This window comes from Emiliania huxleyi, assembly GCF_000372725.1.
Source record: "Emiliania huxleyi CCMP1516 unplaced genomic scaffold EMIHUscaffold_73, whole genome shotgun sequence".
Lineage (NCBI taxonomy): Eukaryota > Haptophyta > Isochrysidales > Noelaerhabdaceae > Emiliania > Emiliania huxleyi.
Window position 1 is genome coordinate 300,476 of NW_005196528.1, and position 17,264 is coordinate 317,739.

At 65.4% G+C, this 17,264-nt stretch overlaps 5 protein-coding genes across 5 annotated transcripts; 2 read left to right on the forward strand and 3 right to left on the reverse strand.

Moving 5' to 3' along the window:
• Window positions 1-226: 226 nt before the first annotated feature.
• DUR5 (putative urea transporter) lies at window positions 227-3,232 on the reverse strand (the record flags this gene model as incomplete). Its single annotated transcript, XM_005761045.1, has 5 exons — window positions 227-900; window positions 1,026-2,429; window positions 2,645-2,708; window positions 2,850-3,068; window positions 3,137-3,232. The coding sequence occupies 5 exons, from the start codon at window positions 3,230-3,232 to the stop codon at window positions 227-229; spliced, it is 2,457 nt and encodes an 818-aa protein (XP_005761102.1).
• Window positions 3,233-3,883: 651 nt separating this feature from the next.
• EMIHUDRAFT_217312 (hypothetical protein) lies at window positions 3,884-6,165 on the reverse strand (the record flags this gene model as incomplete). The annotated part of the gene is made up of 6 exons (XM_005760962.1): window positions 3,884-4,143; window positions 4,376-4,484; window positions 5,116-5,213; window positions 5,304-5,335; window positions 5,453-5,572; window positions 5,801-6,165. 6 exons carry the CDS (start codon window positions 6,163-6,165, stop codon window positions 3,884-3,886), a joined length of 984 nt encoding a protein of 327 aa, XP_005761019.1.
• A 4,054-nt stretch (window positions 6,166-10,219) lies between these two features.
• EMIHUDRAFT_438265 (hypothetical protein) lies at window positions 10,220-11,306 on the reverse strand. The gene has a single exon (XM_005760963.1). The coding sequence runs from the start codon at window positions 11,292-11,294 to the stop codon at window positions 10,473-10,475; it is 822 nt and encodes a 273-aa protein (XP_005761020.1). The 5' UTR covers window positions 11,295-11,306; the 3' UTR covers window positions 10,220-10,472.
• Window positions 11,307-12,153: 847 nt separating this feature from the next.
• EMIHUDRAFT_217317 (hypothetical protein) lies at window positions 12,154-13,898 on the forward strand (the record flags this gene model as incomplete). Its single annotated transcript, XM_005760964.1, has 3 exons — window positions 12,154-12,777; window positions 13,021-13,401; window positions 13,887-13,898. The coding sequence occupies 3 exons, from the start codon at window positions 12,154-12,156 to the stop codon at window positions 13,896-13,898; spliced, it is 1,017 nt and encodes a 338-aa protein (XP_005761021.1).
• An 806-nt stretch (window positions 13,899-14,704) lies between these two features.
• Window positions 14,705-17,199, forward strand: EMIHUDRAFT_105977 (hypothetical protein; the record flags this gene model as incomplete). Its single annotated transcript, XM_005760965.1, has 2 exons — window positions 14,705-16,654; window positions 16,819-17,199. 2 exons carry the CDS (start codon window positions 14,705-14,707, stop codon window positions 17,197-17,199), a joined length of 2,331 nt encoding a protein of 776 aa, XP_005761022.1.
• Between the last annotated feature and the right edge of the window lie 65 nt (window positions 17,200-17,264).

Below are 17,264 nucleotides of genomic sequence, written 5' to 3' on the forward strand. Positions count from 1 at the left end.
TGCCAACACAATACCCCGCTGAGAGAAAATCCGCTTCAGCCCTCCACCACCGCCGTGTTTGCTTAGCATCGCACACGTGCAGCTCTTCTCCCGTCTCCCTCGTGTCCACTATACTCCTCTATTACACGCGTGCGTCACGGCGTGTGCAATGAATGATACATGCACATGCACAAGCCACCTGGCCCGGAGCCCTGTGGCAGTGGTTGTGTGCTCCTTGAAGCCAGCCTTAGGCATCGGCCTTGACCGTCGTCTTCTTGCAAGTCAAGACGGCCGAGATGGTGTCCCACGACTCCCAGATCGGGACCACGCAGATCGCAAACGCGGCCGCGTAGCCCCACATGAAGACGACCGAGGCCCAGAGGACGTACATCGACTTGGTGAACACGCCCCACGTGATGACGGCGAGCGGCCAGATGAAGATGAGGAAGATTGTGTAGCCCATGCCGTACTTGAAGATGTACTTTTGGGCGGGCCCGAGGAACTCGTCCGACATCTCCTCGTCGGGCACGCCGAGGTCCTTGTCGAGCTCGACACGCTTGATGCCCTTCATGATCTCCCAGTCGAAAAGCTTGGCCGCTCCAGTGGACAGCTGGATCGCCGTGACGAGCTCCGACAGGATGAAGGAGGCGCCGAGGGCGGTCAGGGAGCCGGCGAGCTGCGCCTTGAGGTTGCCGAGCGTGCCAATGTCGAGTGTCCCCGTGTCGCAGTCAAACGAGTCCGCTCCTGCGCACTCGTCGTCGGGGTCCATGCCATTCGAGCATCGCGTCGCTGCGGTCGCGATCCACGCCACGATTGCCAGGATCATGCCGCCCCACGCGCCGGTGATAGCGCCGGCTGCGGTCATGCGCGGCATCAGGATACACGCCGCCACGGGCCACACGGCCGAGCCGATCATCGTGCCTGCGGGGACGGATACGACCAACATGAGAGGCACAAGTAGGGCTCGGGGATGCTGTGGCTGCTGCGGCGAGGCACGCGCGGTGTCAACGGTCGGGCGGCGGAGCGGGTCGATCTAGACGCCATACCCATAAAGTTGTAGACCCAGCCGAGGCCAAAGCGGTCGTCGCTGAGGCCGGCGGCGTACAGGCAGGTGCCGAAGCAGCCAGAGACGCAGCCGTAGAAGATGACGCCGTAGCGAGTCATCTTGAGCAGCTCCGCGCCGGTGCAGTCGGGCTTGACGTACTTGCGGTAGACGTCGTAGGCGAGCAGGGAGCCGACGGCGATGCACTCGGCCGAGCCGGTCGAGGTGATGGCCATGAAGAGCATGAGGACGATCATGATGCCGCCGCCCTTTCCGAGCAGCACGATGGCAGCGGCGGGCGGCGCCAGACCAGCACCCGCCTCGGAGCTGGGCATCTTGACGTTGAGTGCGAGCGACGAGAGGCCGAGCGCGGTGGCGAGCGCCATCGGGATGGTGAACCAGACCATGCCACCCAGGAGGTAGCCCTTGTGCGCCGCGGACGGGCGCGCCGCGATTGCGGACTGCCAGTAGGACTGGTCGACAAACACCGTGCCAAAGTTGCCGACGATGTTGATGATGCCGAACATAAGGCCGTCCATGGAGAGCATGGTGATGAAGGAGCCGCCGCGGTTGTCGCAGACCGGGCCGTGGTGGTAGTCGCCGTCGTGGTAGCACCCCGCGGGGTGGTCGAAGGAGTAGGTGTCGGTGGCGCTGTTGTAGCCGGTGGCGCAGCCGACGCTCTCTCCCGCGAGCCACGGCGTCGCGTCGGGGCAGCCGCACTTGATGGTTGCTGGCATGCCGCTGTCGAAAACTGAGTAGTCCGATCCGGTCGAGCACTTCGTGCCGTTGGAGAAGAAGCAGTCAGTGCGCATGTTGACGACGTTGGTACCCACGGCGCCCTTGAGACCGCCCTCGGGAGTGGCTGCACCCATCCTAGGCAGAGCGGTGAGGAAGGCGAGGCGCTCCCACAGGATCGAGGCCGAGCCGAGCGCCTCGCACTGCTTGGTATGATCCTCCGTGCACTCGGCCGACTTGTATCCGGAGGTGCAGAGGCCGTTGAGCGCGTCGCACTCGTAGTCGCCCGGGACCGCGTACACGTAGGTGATGAAGACCACGAGGCAGATCATGATGACGGCGGTGTGGATGTACGAAGCGAGGAAGGTGGCCTTGAGGCCGCCAAACCAGGTGTAGAGGACCACGCCGAGCGGGATAAGGAAGTTTGCGGCCACCGGGTGCATGCCCGAGCAGGCCGTCATCACCGCCGAGCCGCCCTGGAGCAGCATGCCAGTCACGATGAGGTTGGTGCTGATGCCGAAGAAGAGGAAGGTCAGGTGGGCCGCCTTCCCCCAGCGGATGTCGACCATCTCGAGGAAGGTGTGCATGTTGGGCGCCTTCTTCTTGATCTCGATGGCGAGGATGCCAAAGAGGAGGATCTGGATCGTTGCGCCCGCGGCGTACCAAAAGGGACCTGCGATGCCGTACTGGCTCGCCTGGTTTGACGACTGGAGGAGCGTCGCCGCCCACGTCCACTGGGATACGATCACCTGCGCGGGCGGGCGCAGGGGTTGACTCTCCGCCGCCGCAAGCGATGTGGGCGCGCCGCGGGAGAACTGCCGTTCCAGGCGTGGAGAATTGGAGGAGGCGCATCGGGACAGGGGGAGGCGCGCGCCGAAGCCGTCAAACCCGTCTTGATGTTGCGGCCGGCCGTGTTGAAGTTCTCGGAGGAGAGGACGAGGCCGCCGTACGTCTGCAAGGGAGGGGGGGTGGGGTGAGACGGCGGTTGGTGCCGCCGAGAGAGCGTTCAGCGTCCAGAAGAGAGCTCTCTGGGAGGGCGGCGGACGGGCGGACGCGGCGGACAGGCGGCAGGCGGTGCCTGCTCAAGCTTGACCATGATCGAGGTGATGATCGAGAACATGATGCCGAAGCCGCACACGAGAAGATAGCCGGCCCAGAGGGGCATAAACGCCCCAGTAAAGTTGCCGCCGTTGTGCTGGTCGTGGTCACCCTTGTAGCCAGTGGTGTACTCGCCTTTGTCATCGCCCGCAATCGCACGCCAGTTCACCGGCGCCATCCAGTCAATGGAGCAGACATCGATGTCGCTGATGCCCTGCGGTGGGCGCGGGCGCGGGTGGGCTTGCGCGCAGCTGGCGCAGCGCTGCAGCGATTTTGCTGCACCAGGCTGGTCGCGAGGTCGCACCAGGCACGGCATGTATCCTCTGGGACGTACGGGATGTAGGGCCCGCCATTGAGTAGGCGCGCTTGGCAAGCCATGGTGCCGCGCTGGTGAGCAGTCAGGCGGCAGCGGCCGGACGGTCGAACCGGCCAAGATGCGCTACCTGTCACTCTGGCCAAAGCGCCCGTCTGCGTGTGCCTGTCCCCCCGTTGAACCACGTCAACTCCTGAAAAGCGACAACAAAGACGGGCGCCTCAAGATTCGCAGTTTGGGGTCATCAACGACGAAAAGCTGGGCCGACGTTGATACCCGTTCCCACAACGACGGGTGATGCGATGTCTCCGCGAATGCGAATTTGCGCGCCGGGGGGGGGGGGGGGGGGACGGTTGTGTCACCAGGTCACCACGGTTCCGGGGTTCGGTCCGGGCGGAACGGGCAACTCGCTCGCAACTGCACACCAGACAGGCAGGAGCCCCACGGGCCACGGGCACGGCATTCACAACGGGGATGAACGTGCACATTTGTCAAGAGCTCAACCTCAAGGCCCACCGCAGTGGCGGCTCGAGGAGTGGCCAGTGCACGTGGCTCGTGCGTCGTGGGTGAGCGAAGCAACCCTGCCTTCTAACAAGGATGTGCCATTCGCCCCCGCTCACGCTTCTCTTCACATTCACACACACGGTCACATGAAGGACCTTGGACGGGCCACCTCAGAGTCGCCCTTTAAAGTACGTCTATAGTAGACCTCGCTCTCACCCCGCCGCCCGCCGGCTGCGGCAGACAGCGCAACCGATCGCAAACTCCTCACCATGCGGCGGGTGCCGCACGCGCAACGGGCAACGGCTCGCCTCGCAGCCGGCGCCGGCGACCCAGCTCAGCCGCCCGGCCATTTGCAGCGCGTGGCATCCGTCGCAAAAGTGCGTGCTGCCCCAGCAGAACCAGGTGGCGACCGAGCAGCAGTACCGGCACTTCCACACCACATTCTCTGGCCCATGCTCTGCACACGCCTCGCCTGCGTTAGCGCACGCGCCGCACAGCCGCCGCACCGCGCCGCCCTCACCGCCGCCCTCACCGCCGCCCTCGCCGCCGCCCTCGCCGCCGCCGCCGCCGCCGCCACCGCCGCCGCCGCCGCCGCCGCCGCCGCCGCCGCCGCCGCCCACACCGCACCGCCGCGCTCCGCCGCAGAAGATGTCAGCGCACTCGGCGCACTCGAAAAAGGTGTACGTGGCGAGCGCGTACTCGACCTGCGAGCAGACGGGGCGAGGTAACGAGGTGGGGGTCGGGCAGAGGCGACGGCGGAGGAGGCGCCAGTGTGGCGAGCATGGGGGGCTCTCCGTGCCCCGGTGACACCGTCTGCGGCCAGACCGCTAGTGCTGGGCATGTGTCTACTAGGCATCTAGAGCCCTTCGACCGGCCTGCCGTCGTACTCTCCCCCGGGCTCAACCTTGGCGCGCTCCTCCGCCGGCGCCGCCCGCAGCTGCGCGCGCCCGCAACGGCGCGTTGCCTCCCACAGCGCCACCCACCGCTCCGCCGCCGCCGCCAGCGCCGGGTTCTGGAGCGGCAGCTCGCCCGCGGCCCCGCACAGCGGGCAGCCTGTGCACACCAGCACGCACTGAAGAGACGCCGTGCAGTGGCGAGGTGAGCTCGTCGGCATGCGCAAGCCCAAGTGGGAGAATGTGAGCTCGGGGCCGGGGCAGCCGCGGGAGAGCGACTCGCGCGCGCACTTGGCGTGGCAGCGGTGACCGCACGAGTACTGCACCTGAGAGAGGCCGCTCGCGAACCTTCTCCGAGTGTGGGACCGCCCGAGCGCGGCGGCGGCCGCAAACACGCGAGAGCTGCGTCTCGGGTCATCTCGGGTCATCTCCGGCGGTCTTCGGCGATATCGGGTGATCTCGGTGATCTCAGGGTGATCTTTGTGATCTCAGGGTGATCTCTGGGTGATCTCGGACGATCTCGGGTGATCTCGGGGTGTTCTCGGGTGCACCGCGGGAGAGCGCTGCAGTGGCTCCTGGCAGATGACGCAATCCGCGTCGGCGCCGCCGCCGCAGCCCGGCACCACACAACCAAGGCAACCGGACTCGCCTAGAGGGGCTCCGAGAGGGCATACACACACACGGCTCTGAGCAGCACGCGGCGGAGGCCGCCAGGACTGCGCCCTCGACTCCGCCGCACCAGTGGCCGCACGGCAGCCGGCGCGTGCACGCCTAGCGGAGGGAGGCGGCTCGGTGGAGCGGCTCGGTGAGCCGCGGCGGCCCAGCCTCGGCTGCAATCTCGGTTGTATCTCGGCTGTATCTCGGCGGCATCTCGGCTTGCGCGTGCACGCCTCGCGCAGCGCCGCGAGGCACTCCGCGCCGCCGCACGAGCCGCGCAGCCGATCGTAGGCTCGCTCGAGCTCGCGCCTCTCCACGTGCGAGCGCGAGAGGCCGCTCGCAGCGAGCGCACTGAGCATGGTCGACACGGACGCGGACGCCGCGCCCGCACCGCCGCCGCCGCGCAAGCACGGCGCCTCGCCGCAGAGGTCGCACCTAGGAAAGTTCCGAGACGGTTCCGTGACGGTTTGTGGAGGGCCCTCGCCTCGCCGCAACGCCTAGCCTATGAATGGATGCTGTGTGTGTGTGTGTGTGTGTGTGTGTGTGTGTGTGTGTGTGTGTGTGTGTAGCCGGCCGCACTTTGGCGCGGCGTGCTCCTCGCAGGTGGCGCCCAGGTGGTAGGGCGCAGCATCACAGCGGCCGCAAAAGTCGCGAGAGCAGCCCGCGCAGCGCAGCCGCCAGGTGGAGGCGTGGAGAACCTGGTCGCGCCCCATCGCACGGCCGCCGGCGTCGCGCTTGAGCGCCCCAGCTGGCGCAGTACGTAGCTCCGGCACGGCGCACGCAGTCGGCCTCTCGATGAGCGTGCCGCAGCCGTGCGGGCAGGAGACGACGTTGGCGGTCTTCAGGAACTGCTGCAGACTTGACGCGTCCTCCGCGTCACGTCGTGCGGCGAAGGCGGCCTCCTCCTTCTGTAGCCGGCGGGCCAGCGCCTCGTCGTCATCCATCTGCCCGATCCTGGGTTCGGACTTTTGCGGGGTATGGTATGGTAGTCTCGCGCAACCCACCTCGAGACCATACCCCCCCCGCCTGCTGACAGACCCAGCCTCCCGGAGACCGGGGATGGGCGGTCAGGACCATACCCCCCCACCCTTTGGGCCGCGAGGGTACCATACCATACCCCGCAAAAAGTTGGAACCCTGTTGGCAGGCAGTGAAAAAAAGAATAACGCACGGCTCAGCGGAGCTGGGAAGAGGAGCGCGATCAGCGTGCCCATCATCGGCACGTCGCAGGCCGTCTGCGTCGCCTTCAGCGGCGAGAGCGAGGCACGAGCCTTCCTCGAGCACTACGCCGGCGGTGGCGCCATACAGCTCCCAGCTCCGGATGACATCACCATCCACTTCGTCGCTCTCGACGCCTCCGAGTGGGGCAGGCAGGCGGAGACGCGCGAGCTCCAGGCAGCGACGGAGTCCGACGGCCTCATCGCCATCCGCACCCGCGGCGCCATCAACACGGCCGCCCAGATCGAGCACTTTACCCCTCTGCTCCAGAAGCACTTCGGCAACGTCGTCTCCGTCCAAGAGGGATATCACTCTTTCCTGGGCGCCAAGTCGGACGAGAAGGACGGCTCTATCCTCTTCAAGGTGAAGAACGAGAACCTCGCCTGCAACCTCCCGGTCCTGCCCAACGTCTACGCGAGCGGCGATGTCGGTGGACCTCTCCGCCTCGATGTCGGGTGCGTCAAGGTCCTCGGCAACAATACTCTGCCCCTCCTGCCGCGCATTTGGGTTGACCAACGCCGACATCATCCACGACGCGCAGTGCGCCGCGCAGGCACTCACGAGGCCAGGCGCGCCGTAGCGGCGAACGTCGCGAAGAAGAAGACCTTCCAGAGCGTCATCATCCGACATCAACAAGGTCGAGGTCGCGCGCGCGGCGGGCAAGGTCAAGGCGATGGCGGCGCGCGACGGGATTGGCGTTTGCCCAAACTTCAACCAGACCGCCCTCCCGTGCAAGAACAGCGCTCGCTGCCGCTACGCGCCGTGCGTCAACTTTGAGGCGCTCCTCCACACCGCCTTCAAGGACACCGTCTACGAGCGCATGCCGAGTGCGGTCAGGCTGGGCACGAGCCGCGGGCGGCGCGCAGACCGGCGCGGCGGCCGCGGCCGCGGCGGCGGCGGCCGCGAGGTCAAGAGCAACAAGAAGGACTGGGCGAGCGTCGCTCGCGGAGCCGCCCGCTCCCCCTTGTCGAGCGTGTCGAGCGTGTCGAGCGGGTGTCGAGTGAGGAGTGTTGTCAAGGTGTTTAGCGTCTAAGGTGTCGAGGTGTCCAAGGTGGCAGGATGCAGTTGCAACAAAACTTGGGCAAGTTGCAAAGCTGTTTCATCCCTTAGTTGCAGCCTCTCAGTTGCACCCTGGATGTAGCACAACCTGTGAGCACAACCAGTATACTCTGCAGTGACTATGATAATCCTATTGCTCGTTACAGGTCTATTAAAAGTGAAGGCAAGCTAACACTGAAAGCGAAGCTAACAACGAGGTGTCGAGTCGGTGTCGAGGTTTGGTGTCGAGGTGTCGAGGCCAGGGCTCAGACGGAAGTCTTGGCACCAGCTGAAGGCTTGCACGGTCCAGATCGCCACATTTGCAGATCGTCACATTTGTGCACGGTATTCGGATTTTGCTATTTGTTCGTGTGGGGGTATATTGCAGATTTGTCAATGGTACCGCGTCTGCGACGCGGGCGCCTTGCGTGCAGAGCCCTTAGCCACCCTTTATCTCTTGCGCGGTCAAAAATCTCCGCCGAAGTTTCTCGAGGGGGATATCCTTTGTTTGGCCGTGTTGGGTATAGCGAGGATTGGTGTGACGCGATCCACCGGCAGGCGTGTTTGAGCAGGCGCACATCGCTTCCAGGCGGCGGCGTCAAGAAGCGACACGCACGAGGGTGCTCATCATCGGCGACACGAATGCTGAATACAATTCAAAAATCTTCTCTCTCTCGAATGCTGTAACGCGGAAATGGGTGGAGGAGAGAGGGCGGCAAATGGGGACGGCGGACATGGAAATGGATGACCTGCTAGAGACCGAACAAATGGAGTCGCTGGGCACGGGCGTCGCGACGCACAGGGGGTAAGAAGGCAGAAATTGATCATATCGACGCGCAGACACGAGCACGAGCAAGCGAGGCGGAGGTCATGCCAGGAGAGAAAGACGATCACAAGATTGTACACGCCGATATCATACTTCGCAGGGGGAAACGCTGACCAGATCCGGACCGCCCCAGCAGCAGAGAACTCTGGACCCAGCTCTCTTCGCCGCCGCCGCCCCCCTGGTCCATCGCCGCCCCCAGCATGTCTGCATGTGGTGAAAAGAGCCTCGGACCCCCCCCCCCCCCCCCCCCAGCATGTGGTGAAGGCGCTTGGGGGGTCAAGTCCCCCTAGCATGTGGTGATGCCTCTGGGGGGGTCGGAACCCCCCCCCCCAGCATGTGACAACCCATGTGGTGGGCACCCCCCCAGACCTTTGTGACACACAACGCACACACACACACACACACACACACACACACACACACACACACACACACACCGCACACACACACACACGTGCCACCCCCAAGAGTCCCCCGATCCTGTGTGTGTGGAGACGTTTTACCTTACCTTCTACCTTACCCACGATCCTGTCGCTGCTTGCCGTCTGACCTCTCTCATGGGTGTGTGTCACCGTGTGTATCATTCAAAAAAAAATGCCAAAGCCGACCCTACCTAAGAGCTAAGACTTTCCTACGGGGTGTGGAGGGTGAGTTGACCAAGGGGTTGTGCGCCAAGCCCTTTTGCTCGGCTCCAGCCGGTAGACAAGTCTTGTCAGCAACAGAGTAGATGGATCTGACCTCGGGGCCGATGTGACCAAGCGCTGGTAGCGTGGTTTTACCTCACACCCATGGTCTCACATGTACATGTGCCGGCAGTCGCCGAGCAGTGTCGCTCACACAAGCCGCAGCACAAGTGACTGAGGGCCAGTGAGGGCGAGCCCATCGCTGTCACAGCTGTGGCAGCCGCACAGTAGGCTGTGTCAACTGTGCAGAGTGTGTGAGCAGCAGAGGAGCTGCTCTCCAGGCTTCTGTCGCAAAGAGCTGCATGCCACCGAAGGCGCTGTCGAGGTTCGCCGAGCGCGGCGCAGGTTGGACGGGAAGCCGCCACCGACGAGCGCGTTGGACTTTTCACTCCGGACAAAAAACGCGGCACAGCGGACGGTGCGGGGCGTGCCGCAAACTTAGCGGCGAGGCGCGGGACCGTCTGTGGCGAGGTGGGTCGCGTCCTCCGATTTCCGTCAACCCAGCATCCACACCCTTTTACGTGGCTGGGTTCACAGCGATTGTAGGAAAATGTCGAAAACACTTGACGGTCGCGGCCTTCCGACTCGCGCCTCCGCCTCACTGGCACTATTGTAGCCCTGGCCGGTGCGCGTGCAGAGTTGAAGTTCCGGAGTAAAAATTCGAACGCGTTCTCTCACGGTGACCAAAAAATGTCCACCTCAGAGGCACCTCCGGAGGCAGGCCGCCGCACGCCGGCGACACAGCTCCAGCTGTCGAGCTGACCCGCAGCTCCTCTCAGAGCGGGAACTGTGACGAAAGTTGACTGAGGCGGTTGTCAGGAATCATCATACGGATCACATGGTGGCTCTCTCATGACGGGCAACCGCCCGACCACTCCTGGGTGGCACTGCCACCGGTGTCGCTCGACGTCCTGTCGACAGCGTGCCGACAGCGACACAGACCATGTGGGACGCGTCGAGTATCGACCTCTACTGCTTACCCAGCCTTCGAGTGTATCCTGACTGTGGTCCCACACCCACTGGTGTCCATCTCAGAGACCGCAGGAGGTCATGAGGGTCGATGGGAGTGCCAACCCCACAATGCCTAAAAACCCAGCCCAGTAAGAGTCCTAACACGAGGGTGGTCATCTGACATCTCCCATCTATGGCAGATGCCATCTCGTCCCACGATCTTGTGTCCCACACACTCACACTGGCTATTGACAATATGGTATTGACTATTGTGCAGGAGGGTGGTTTACGGCCTGTGAACTTTTTTAGCCGTCATGCCGGACAGCACCGTCCTGTATAGCGCTCCTACCGTATTGCACGCATGCCACATGTGCGTGCACATGCACATGGACATGTGCACGTGCATGTGCATGCACATGCACGTGCACATGTGCATGTGTGACATGTGCATGCACATGCACATGTTTCATGTTCATGTGCATGGGCCCTCTCGCCTCGGTGCAGGGCGCCGCGTGAGGCCCAACAGCAGCTCGAGCTCAAAAGTTGGCCAGCACGCGCTCCTCTGGGATGCCCGCCTCCTCCGCCATCTCCTTGATCGCGACCGCCATGCCCTTCATGCCGCACAGCAGTAGCGCGGTCGCCTTGGGGTCCGCAATGCCCTTTTCCCTCGCCACGTCCTGGACGTAGCCCGTGCAGCCCTCCCAGCCGGTGCCCTCCGGCTGCGAGATGACGGGCGTGACGCTCACGCCGAGCTCCTCCCACGCGGCAAACTTGTCGGTGTAGGACATCATCGCCGGCGTGCGCGCGCCGTAGAAGAGCTCGACGCTCTTCCCGTCGAGCGCGCCCGACTCGATGACGGATCGGATCGGAGAGATGCCAGAGCCAACCGCAAAGAGCAGGACGGTGGAGATGCCCTCGAGAGCGTCGTCCGTCTTGAGGAAGCCGCTCCCCATCGCCTGCGACATCTCGAGCGCGGCGCCCGCCGACGCGCCCGTCAGCCACCCCGTCCCCGGCGACCAGTCCGATGGTGGCTGCTCCTTGATTAGAAACTCGAGCGGCGAGGCGCCGGGCGCAGACGCGATGGCGAAGATGCCGGCCTTCTCGGCGCCAGGCTCGCGGATCTGGAGATACTGGCCGCCCTTGCCGAAGCCGTCCAGCGCCGCGTCAATCGTGATCGCCTTGAGTCCCTCACCAGCGTCGCTGATCGACTCGACGCTCTGGTCCGACCACACCGGGTCCGGCCCCCAGCCGAGGAGGACCCGGCCCGCGCGAGGCGCACGCACCGAGCGCGCCGCCGGCGATGGCGGCTGGAGCACCAGTCCGAGCAAGGCGACGCTGGGGACGAGGAGCGGCAACATATGTGTTTGTGTTTGTGTTTGTGTGGCGACGAGCGATGAAAATAACGCAGGCGCCACGGCATCGTGTTCGCGCTGCGCGAGGCTCAGACGGCGAGTTCGCGCTGCGCTAGGCTCAGACGGCGAGGGGCTGCCTCTTCCTATCTCTCTTCGCAGTCTCTCGCCAATCCCGCCTCCCAGATCCCTTGCTGGCCGGATTCCTCCTCCCAGTCTTCTCGGACTGGCAGCCACTATCTCACCGGAGGTACCATGTCCGAGGAGGCCACCGGCCAAAAGCGCATGTCTTGAAGGTCCGATACTGGAAGCCCATATAGAACCACATAGGCACCTTACAAGAATCCCCAGCGCCCCCGTCCCTCCCTCGTAGGCACAATCTCAATTTTTTAACAGTCGCGCACATTTTTCATTTGAGCTTAGCCTTCGATGTTATGAACATGGCATATCGCTCTCGGGCCCACAGACATCCCGCACACTCGCCGCACACCCGCCGCCCCCCGCGCGCGCCCCACCCCGGCCGGGAGAGAGGGGAGTGACAGTTTGGGACGGCAACAGAACGAGTATGTTGAGTCCTGCTCAACAGCGCAGAGTAAAGGACTTGGGTGGTCCGGCCCACAAGTCCGGCTCACGCGCCTCGACTGACCGATCTACCGCACTGAGCACTTGTGCCCCCCCGCTCCCAACCCATCCACCTCGCCTCGGGCCGCGCCGCGCGATCTCGGGCGATCTCGCGCGATCTCGCGCAATCTCGGAGCTCCACGCCACCCCACACCTCACCCACCGCCGCGCCGCGCTATCTCGGGCGATCTCGGAGCGTCGCTGATGAAGGACATTTTCTTCAAAGGTCTTCGAGCTCAGGCACTTCATGCCGATCAACAGCAAGCTGGTGCACCGAGTCTGCGTCGTCGGCGGCGGCTCGTGGGGCACCGCCGTCGCCAAGCTCGTCTCGGAGAACACCGAGCGCTGGCCCGAGTTTGAGCCGCTCGTGAAGCTCTGGGTGCACGACGCCGCGCTCGCCGCAACGATCAACGAACAGCACGAGAACACAAAGTACCTGCCGGGCGTCAAGATGCCGGACGCGGTCGTCGCCGAGGCCGATCTCTCCGCGGCGCTCTCGCTCGCCACGCTCGTGATCATCGCCGTTCCGCACGAGTTTCTGCACGGCGAGATCTTTCGCAAAATTCTGGTGGGCGGCGCTGCAAACTGCCGCGTGTGCTCGCTGGTCAAGGGGCTCGACGTTGTCGACGGCCGCCCGGCGCTCGTCACCGAGCGCATGAGGCGCGACCTGCTCGGCCTCGACGTCTCGGTGCTGATGGGGGCAAACATCGCCGCCGAGGTGGCGGCGGGAAGCTTCTGCGAGGCGACGCTGGGCGTGCGCACGGCGGAGGACGGGCCGGTGTGGCAGCGCGTGTTCAACCGGCCGTGGTTCCGCGTCAACGTCGTGATGGATGCAACCGGGGTCGAGCTCTGCGCGGCGCTCAAGCCGATCGTGGCGATCGGAGGCGAGACCTGCACAGACGCGCACGCACACGCTTCCACAGACGCGCACGCACGCACACGCACACGCTCGCGCACGCACACGCGCAGACGCGCGCAAACACACGCACGCATCACGCACATACATGCACCGGGCCTAGGACTCTCAACGCGTGCAATGATCCGACCTGCCCCTTCCCCTCCCCTCGCCTCAGGCGGCTTCTGCGACGGGCTCGGCTGCGGCGCAAACACAAAGGCGGCCATCGTGCGGGTGGGGCTCGAGGAGATGCGCCGCTTCTCAAAGCTCTTCTTCCCCCACGTCCGCACCGCAACCTTCTTCGAGGCGTGCGGCGTCGCCGAGGTTGTCGTCTCCGCCTACTCGGGCCGCACCCGCCGCTGCGCAGAGGCGTTTGCGCGTGAGGTTGCGGCCGGCGGGCCAGCGCCCAACTGGGCGGCGCTTGAGCTCGAGCTGCTCGGAGACCAGAAGCTGCCCGCGATGCACCGCCTCCGCGAGGTGATGGAGTGCGTGCGCGCGCAGGGACCGCGCGCGCAGGCGCGATTCCCGCTCTTCTCGGCCATCCACGCGATCGCGTTCCACGGCGCCCCCCCGAGCCGCGTCCTCAAGCTGCCCGAGAGGGTCGCGTGGCGACAGCGCACCCTGCGCCCCTCCCTGCTTGGAGATGGCCCCCTCGCAGTGCCGCTCCTCCTGCTGGTCGCAGCCGTGGGTGGCTTCGTCCTCGCCGTCGCCCTCTCCCACGCCGCCCCGGGACCGCTGCTGCAGCAGCTTCTCGCGCCGCCGCCGCCGCCGCCGCCGCCGCCGCCGCCGCCCAAGAAGCTGCTCTGGTTCCTCGGCTGAAGCAGCGACTGCAACTCCTCGGCCGAGCCGCGCGCGGCGGACCCCGGCGAGACACGGCAAATGAGAGCGCCGGTCGCTGCCTCCCGAGCGTGCCTCGCGGCGCACGCGGGAGCCGGGGCGCAACTCCGCGCCGCACACTGCGGTGCACTTTTGACAGCTTCATTCGTTCGCGCGGTTTCGGTGCGGGGCATGTGCCATGTCGCATGCGGGATTCCAGGGCGCGGCGCATGGAGTCAGGTTTGTTTCCATTTTTACCTCTTGCCAAGAGAATTTCTTAAAAAATACAAGCCTCTCTCTCGGAGCACACACATGGATCACGCTACGTCAATCGTCATTCCTCACATATGACGGGTTAGAAACTGTCCCGGATCCTGCTGAACAAGTTCCTCTTGTAGCTCGATCGGTCACACCGCCATCGCCGCCGACGTCTCCCAGTGAGATGAGGATGGAGAGGGGGGACCGGGGACGACACTGCTCGATCTACCCTCTGGGGTCCCTCAGCAGCGTGCACCTCGATCCTGTACCGTGTTTGTTATGACCCCCCCCAATGAACACACCAGTGAGGGTGGGCGAGACGATCGAGGGGTTGTACCATGCGGAATCGACCCGGTATCCGGTGCTCAAGTGCTCAAGGTTAGAAACATGTGCAGCACACTCACTGGCACGACAACCGACAAGCCGAAGCGGGCGCGGACTGGCGCTCTGGCGCGGACGGCTCCCGAGCCAATCGTGTGCAGCGTGTGTTTTCGTGTGGGCCCGTCCTCCATGCTTGGAGGTGTGTAAGAATGATGTCGCGGGCTCGCCGCGTTCCTATACACAACTCTCTATGGCAGCACCGCCCGACCCGCGGGGCGTGCGTAAGGATGTGGGCTCCAGACGTCCGCGGCGTTCGTCTGCGGCGATCGCCGTCGCTACGACAGTCACTCTGTCTCTCATCGTGCTCTGTCGTCTGCGCGAGGGCCAGTTCGTCTCATCCGTGGCTCCCCGTAGCGGCAGCGCTGCGGCAGCGGCTCCTCGCAGCGGCAGCACTGCGGCAGCGGACCCTTGGCCGGTAAGGGAGCAGCTGAGCGATCCGCTTGATGAGATGGAGGAGGACGCGGTGACCGGGTTTCGCATCCCGCGCGTCTGGCCGGGCTCTGCACTCGCCGACGAGGCGCTCGACAAGTTCGTCCACACCCTTGCGGGCCATCCGTCCATCCAGCTCAACATCGCCTCCTACCGGGACTGGCAGTGCCGCTCCACCATCGCCTCGGCTCTGTCGCGAGCGACGCACCCAGGCCGGCTCACTGTTGCTGTGGTGGACCAGGTCGTGCCCGGCGACACCGGCTGCGATGTGCGGTGCGGACATGACCTGTCCGCTGCGGACAGGTCGGAGGACGTGCTCTGCGCGCACGCGAGTCGCATACACGTCTACAGGATGGACGCGCGCAATGCCACCGGGCCCATCCTGGCGCGGCATGTGGCTGGACGAATGTACCGGGGCGAGGCGTTCGTGCTGCAGATGGACGCACACAACGAGTTTGTGGCCGGCTGGGACGAGTCCATCCTCGCTCAGTGGCGGGCCACGCGCAATGAGTATGCCGTCCTGTCAACGTACCTCACCGACCTGCAAGGCTCCATCAGCAGCGCGGGCCACTCGCAGCGGTCCACGCGCCCGATCATGTGCAACTCTGCCTTCGAGGGCCCGCCCGAGGCCTCCTACCTCCGCCACGGCTCGCAGCCAGAGGAGGTGCCCAAGCTCTCGGGCGAGCCGATGCTGCAGCCCTACTGGGCGGCCGGCTTCTCCTTCTCGCGTGGCCACTTTGTGGTGCGCGTGCCGTACGACTGCTGCTTGCCTTTTGTCTTCCAGGGGGAGGAGATCTCGATGGGCGTGCGGGGCTGGTCGCACGGTTACGACTTTTACGCGCCCGCCTCGTCCGTCATGTTCCACGAGTACGCGTCGCACTCCAAGCGGCGCGGAGGCGTCAAGATGTTTTGGGAGAACCAGCGCGACCGGACCGTGCAAGCGGCTGCGATGCAGCGGCTCATCGCCCTCGCCCACCTGCGGCCGGAGCAGCCTCCGTCGGGCGCGTACGACGGCCGCCTCGCCGAACGGTACGGCATCGGCCGCAAGCGGCCCATCTCGCTCTTTTACCGCCTCTTCCAGATCGACCGTGCCCGTCGGCGCGCTCAGCCGCTGTGCGAGCTTGTGCGCTCCGGCCAGATGCACCGCGCGTTTGTGCACCACTTGCGGCCCGACGGGAGGGGCATCGACTATGACGGCCTCAAGGACTTTGACTGGAGCCAGCAGCCGGGCGGCACCGAGGGCCGCGCTGCTGGCCGGCGTCCGACCGCCTTGCCGCGCCTGCACGCCGCCAGTGCCCTCGCGATTCGGAGGAGGTACGCCTCGGCCGCACAGGGCCTGGTCGCGCTCAACGGCAGCGCGTGCGCCAGGCTGCGCCGGAAGCGCACATGCCGGAGCTTTGCCGTCAGCGATTGCGCGCCGGAGCGCAGCGGCCCGACTGCGGATTGCTGCACCGAGGCGGAGCTGCGCGAGGAGGCGAGGGGAGGCCCGTCGGACGACGCGCTCCTGCTCGACAGGATCGTGCTGCAGCCCGCGCCGACGCGCCGCTTGAGGCTGCTGTGTGTGGTCTCCACGTTTGCGGAGCGGCATGCCCTCGCGAGGGCCGCTGCGAGCAGCTGGCTGACTCAATGCGACGGTGCCCTCGTCCTCTCGGATCGCGACGACGAGAGCGTGCCGGCGACGGGCGTGCCCCACGCCGGCCCCGAGGGGGCCGAGTCGTGGCAGAAGAGCCGCGCCAACTGGAGGGTGCTGCACGCCTTGGTGGTGCGAGGCAACGCGTCGTACGACTACGTCGCCTATGGCGGCGACGACTACATCGTGCTCGTCGACAACCTGCGCTCCCTCCTCGACAGCGCGCCGCTTCGCTCGCAGCACGAGCGTTCGGCGCCGCTCTTCCTCGGACGCCGGTTCACTTCCTGGCGGCTCCAGCACGCGTCGCTCTCGCACTTCAACGCCGGCGGGCCCGGAGTCGTGCTCAACTCTAGATACGCAACACGGACCCGCGTACTTCCGATCATCACTCGAGAGGACACGGCTTCGGCTGTGTTTGGCTGCGTTCACTGTACTCGCGCCCTCGGTATTCCGCGATGGAGACACTGCACACGAACTCCGACTCTGGTGTTTTGACGACGCAGGTGCTCAACTCGCACGCGCTGCGCCTTCTCGGCCCGCACCTCGACGAGGCGGGAGGCGCGCCGCCTCGCTCGCCCTGCCTTGCCGAGTCGGAGGGCGAGGACGTGGCCATGGCGCTGTGCCTGCAGACGTTCGGCGTCGCTCCGAGCGAGACGAGGGATAGCCTCGGCCGGGAGCGGTTCCACCCCTTTTGGCCGGCTCATCACTATGCGTTGCGGAGCGAGCACCTCGCTGCCGACGATTGGTACCGCCTCGCGTCGCTCAACTTGTCCTTTGGCGCGGACTGCTGCTCGGCGAGCAGCGTCGCGTTTCACTACGTACGGGGCGAGGACATGACGCGCGTGTTTCAGCTGGTGTACGGCTGCCGCGCGGGAAGGCGGTGAGGCGAGGATGCGCGCACGCGCTGGCGTTATGCGAGGCTCGGTTGGGCTACGCAGGTCTGCGGGAC

What these genes read in the sequence shown, in the direction of transcription:
- EMIHUDRAFT_438265 (XM_005760963.1), bottom strand. Translation starts at nt 11,294, where the DNA reads ATGTTGCCGCTCCTCGTCCCCAGCGTCGCCTTGCTCGGACTGGTGCTC.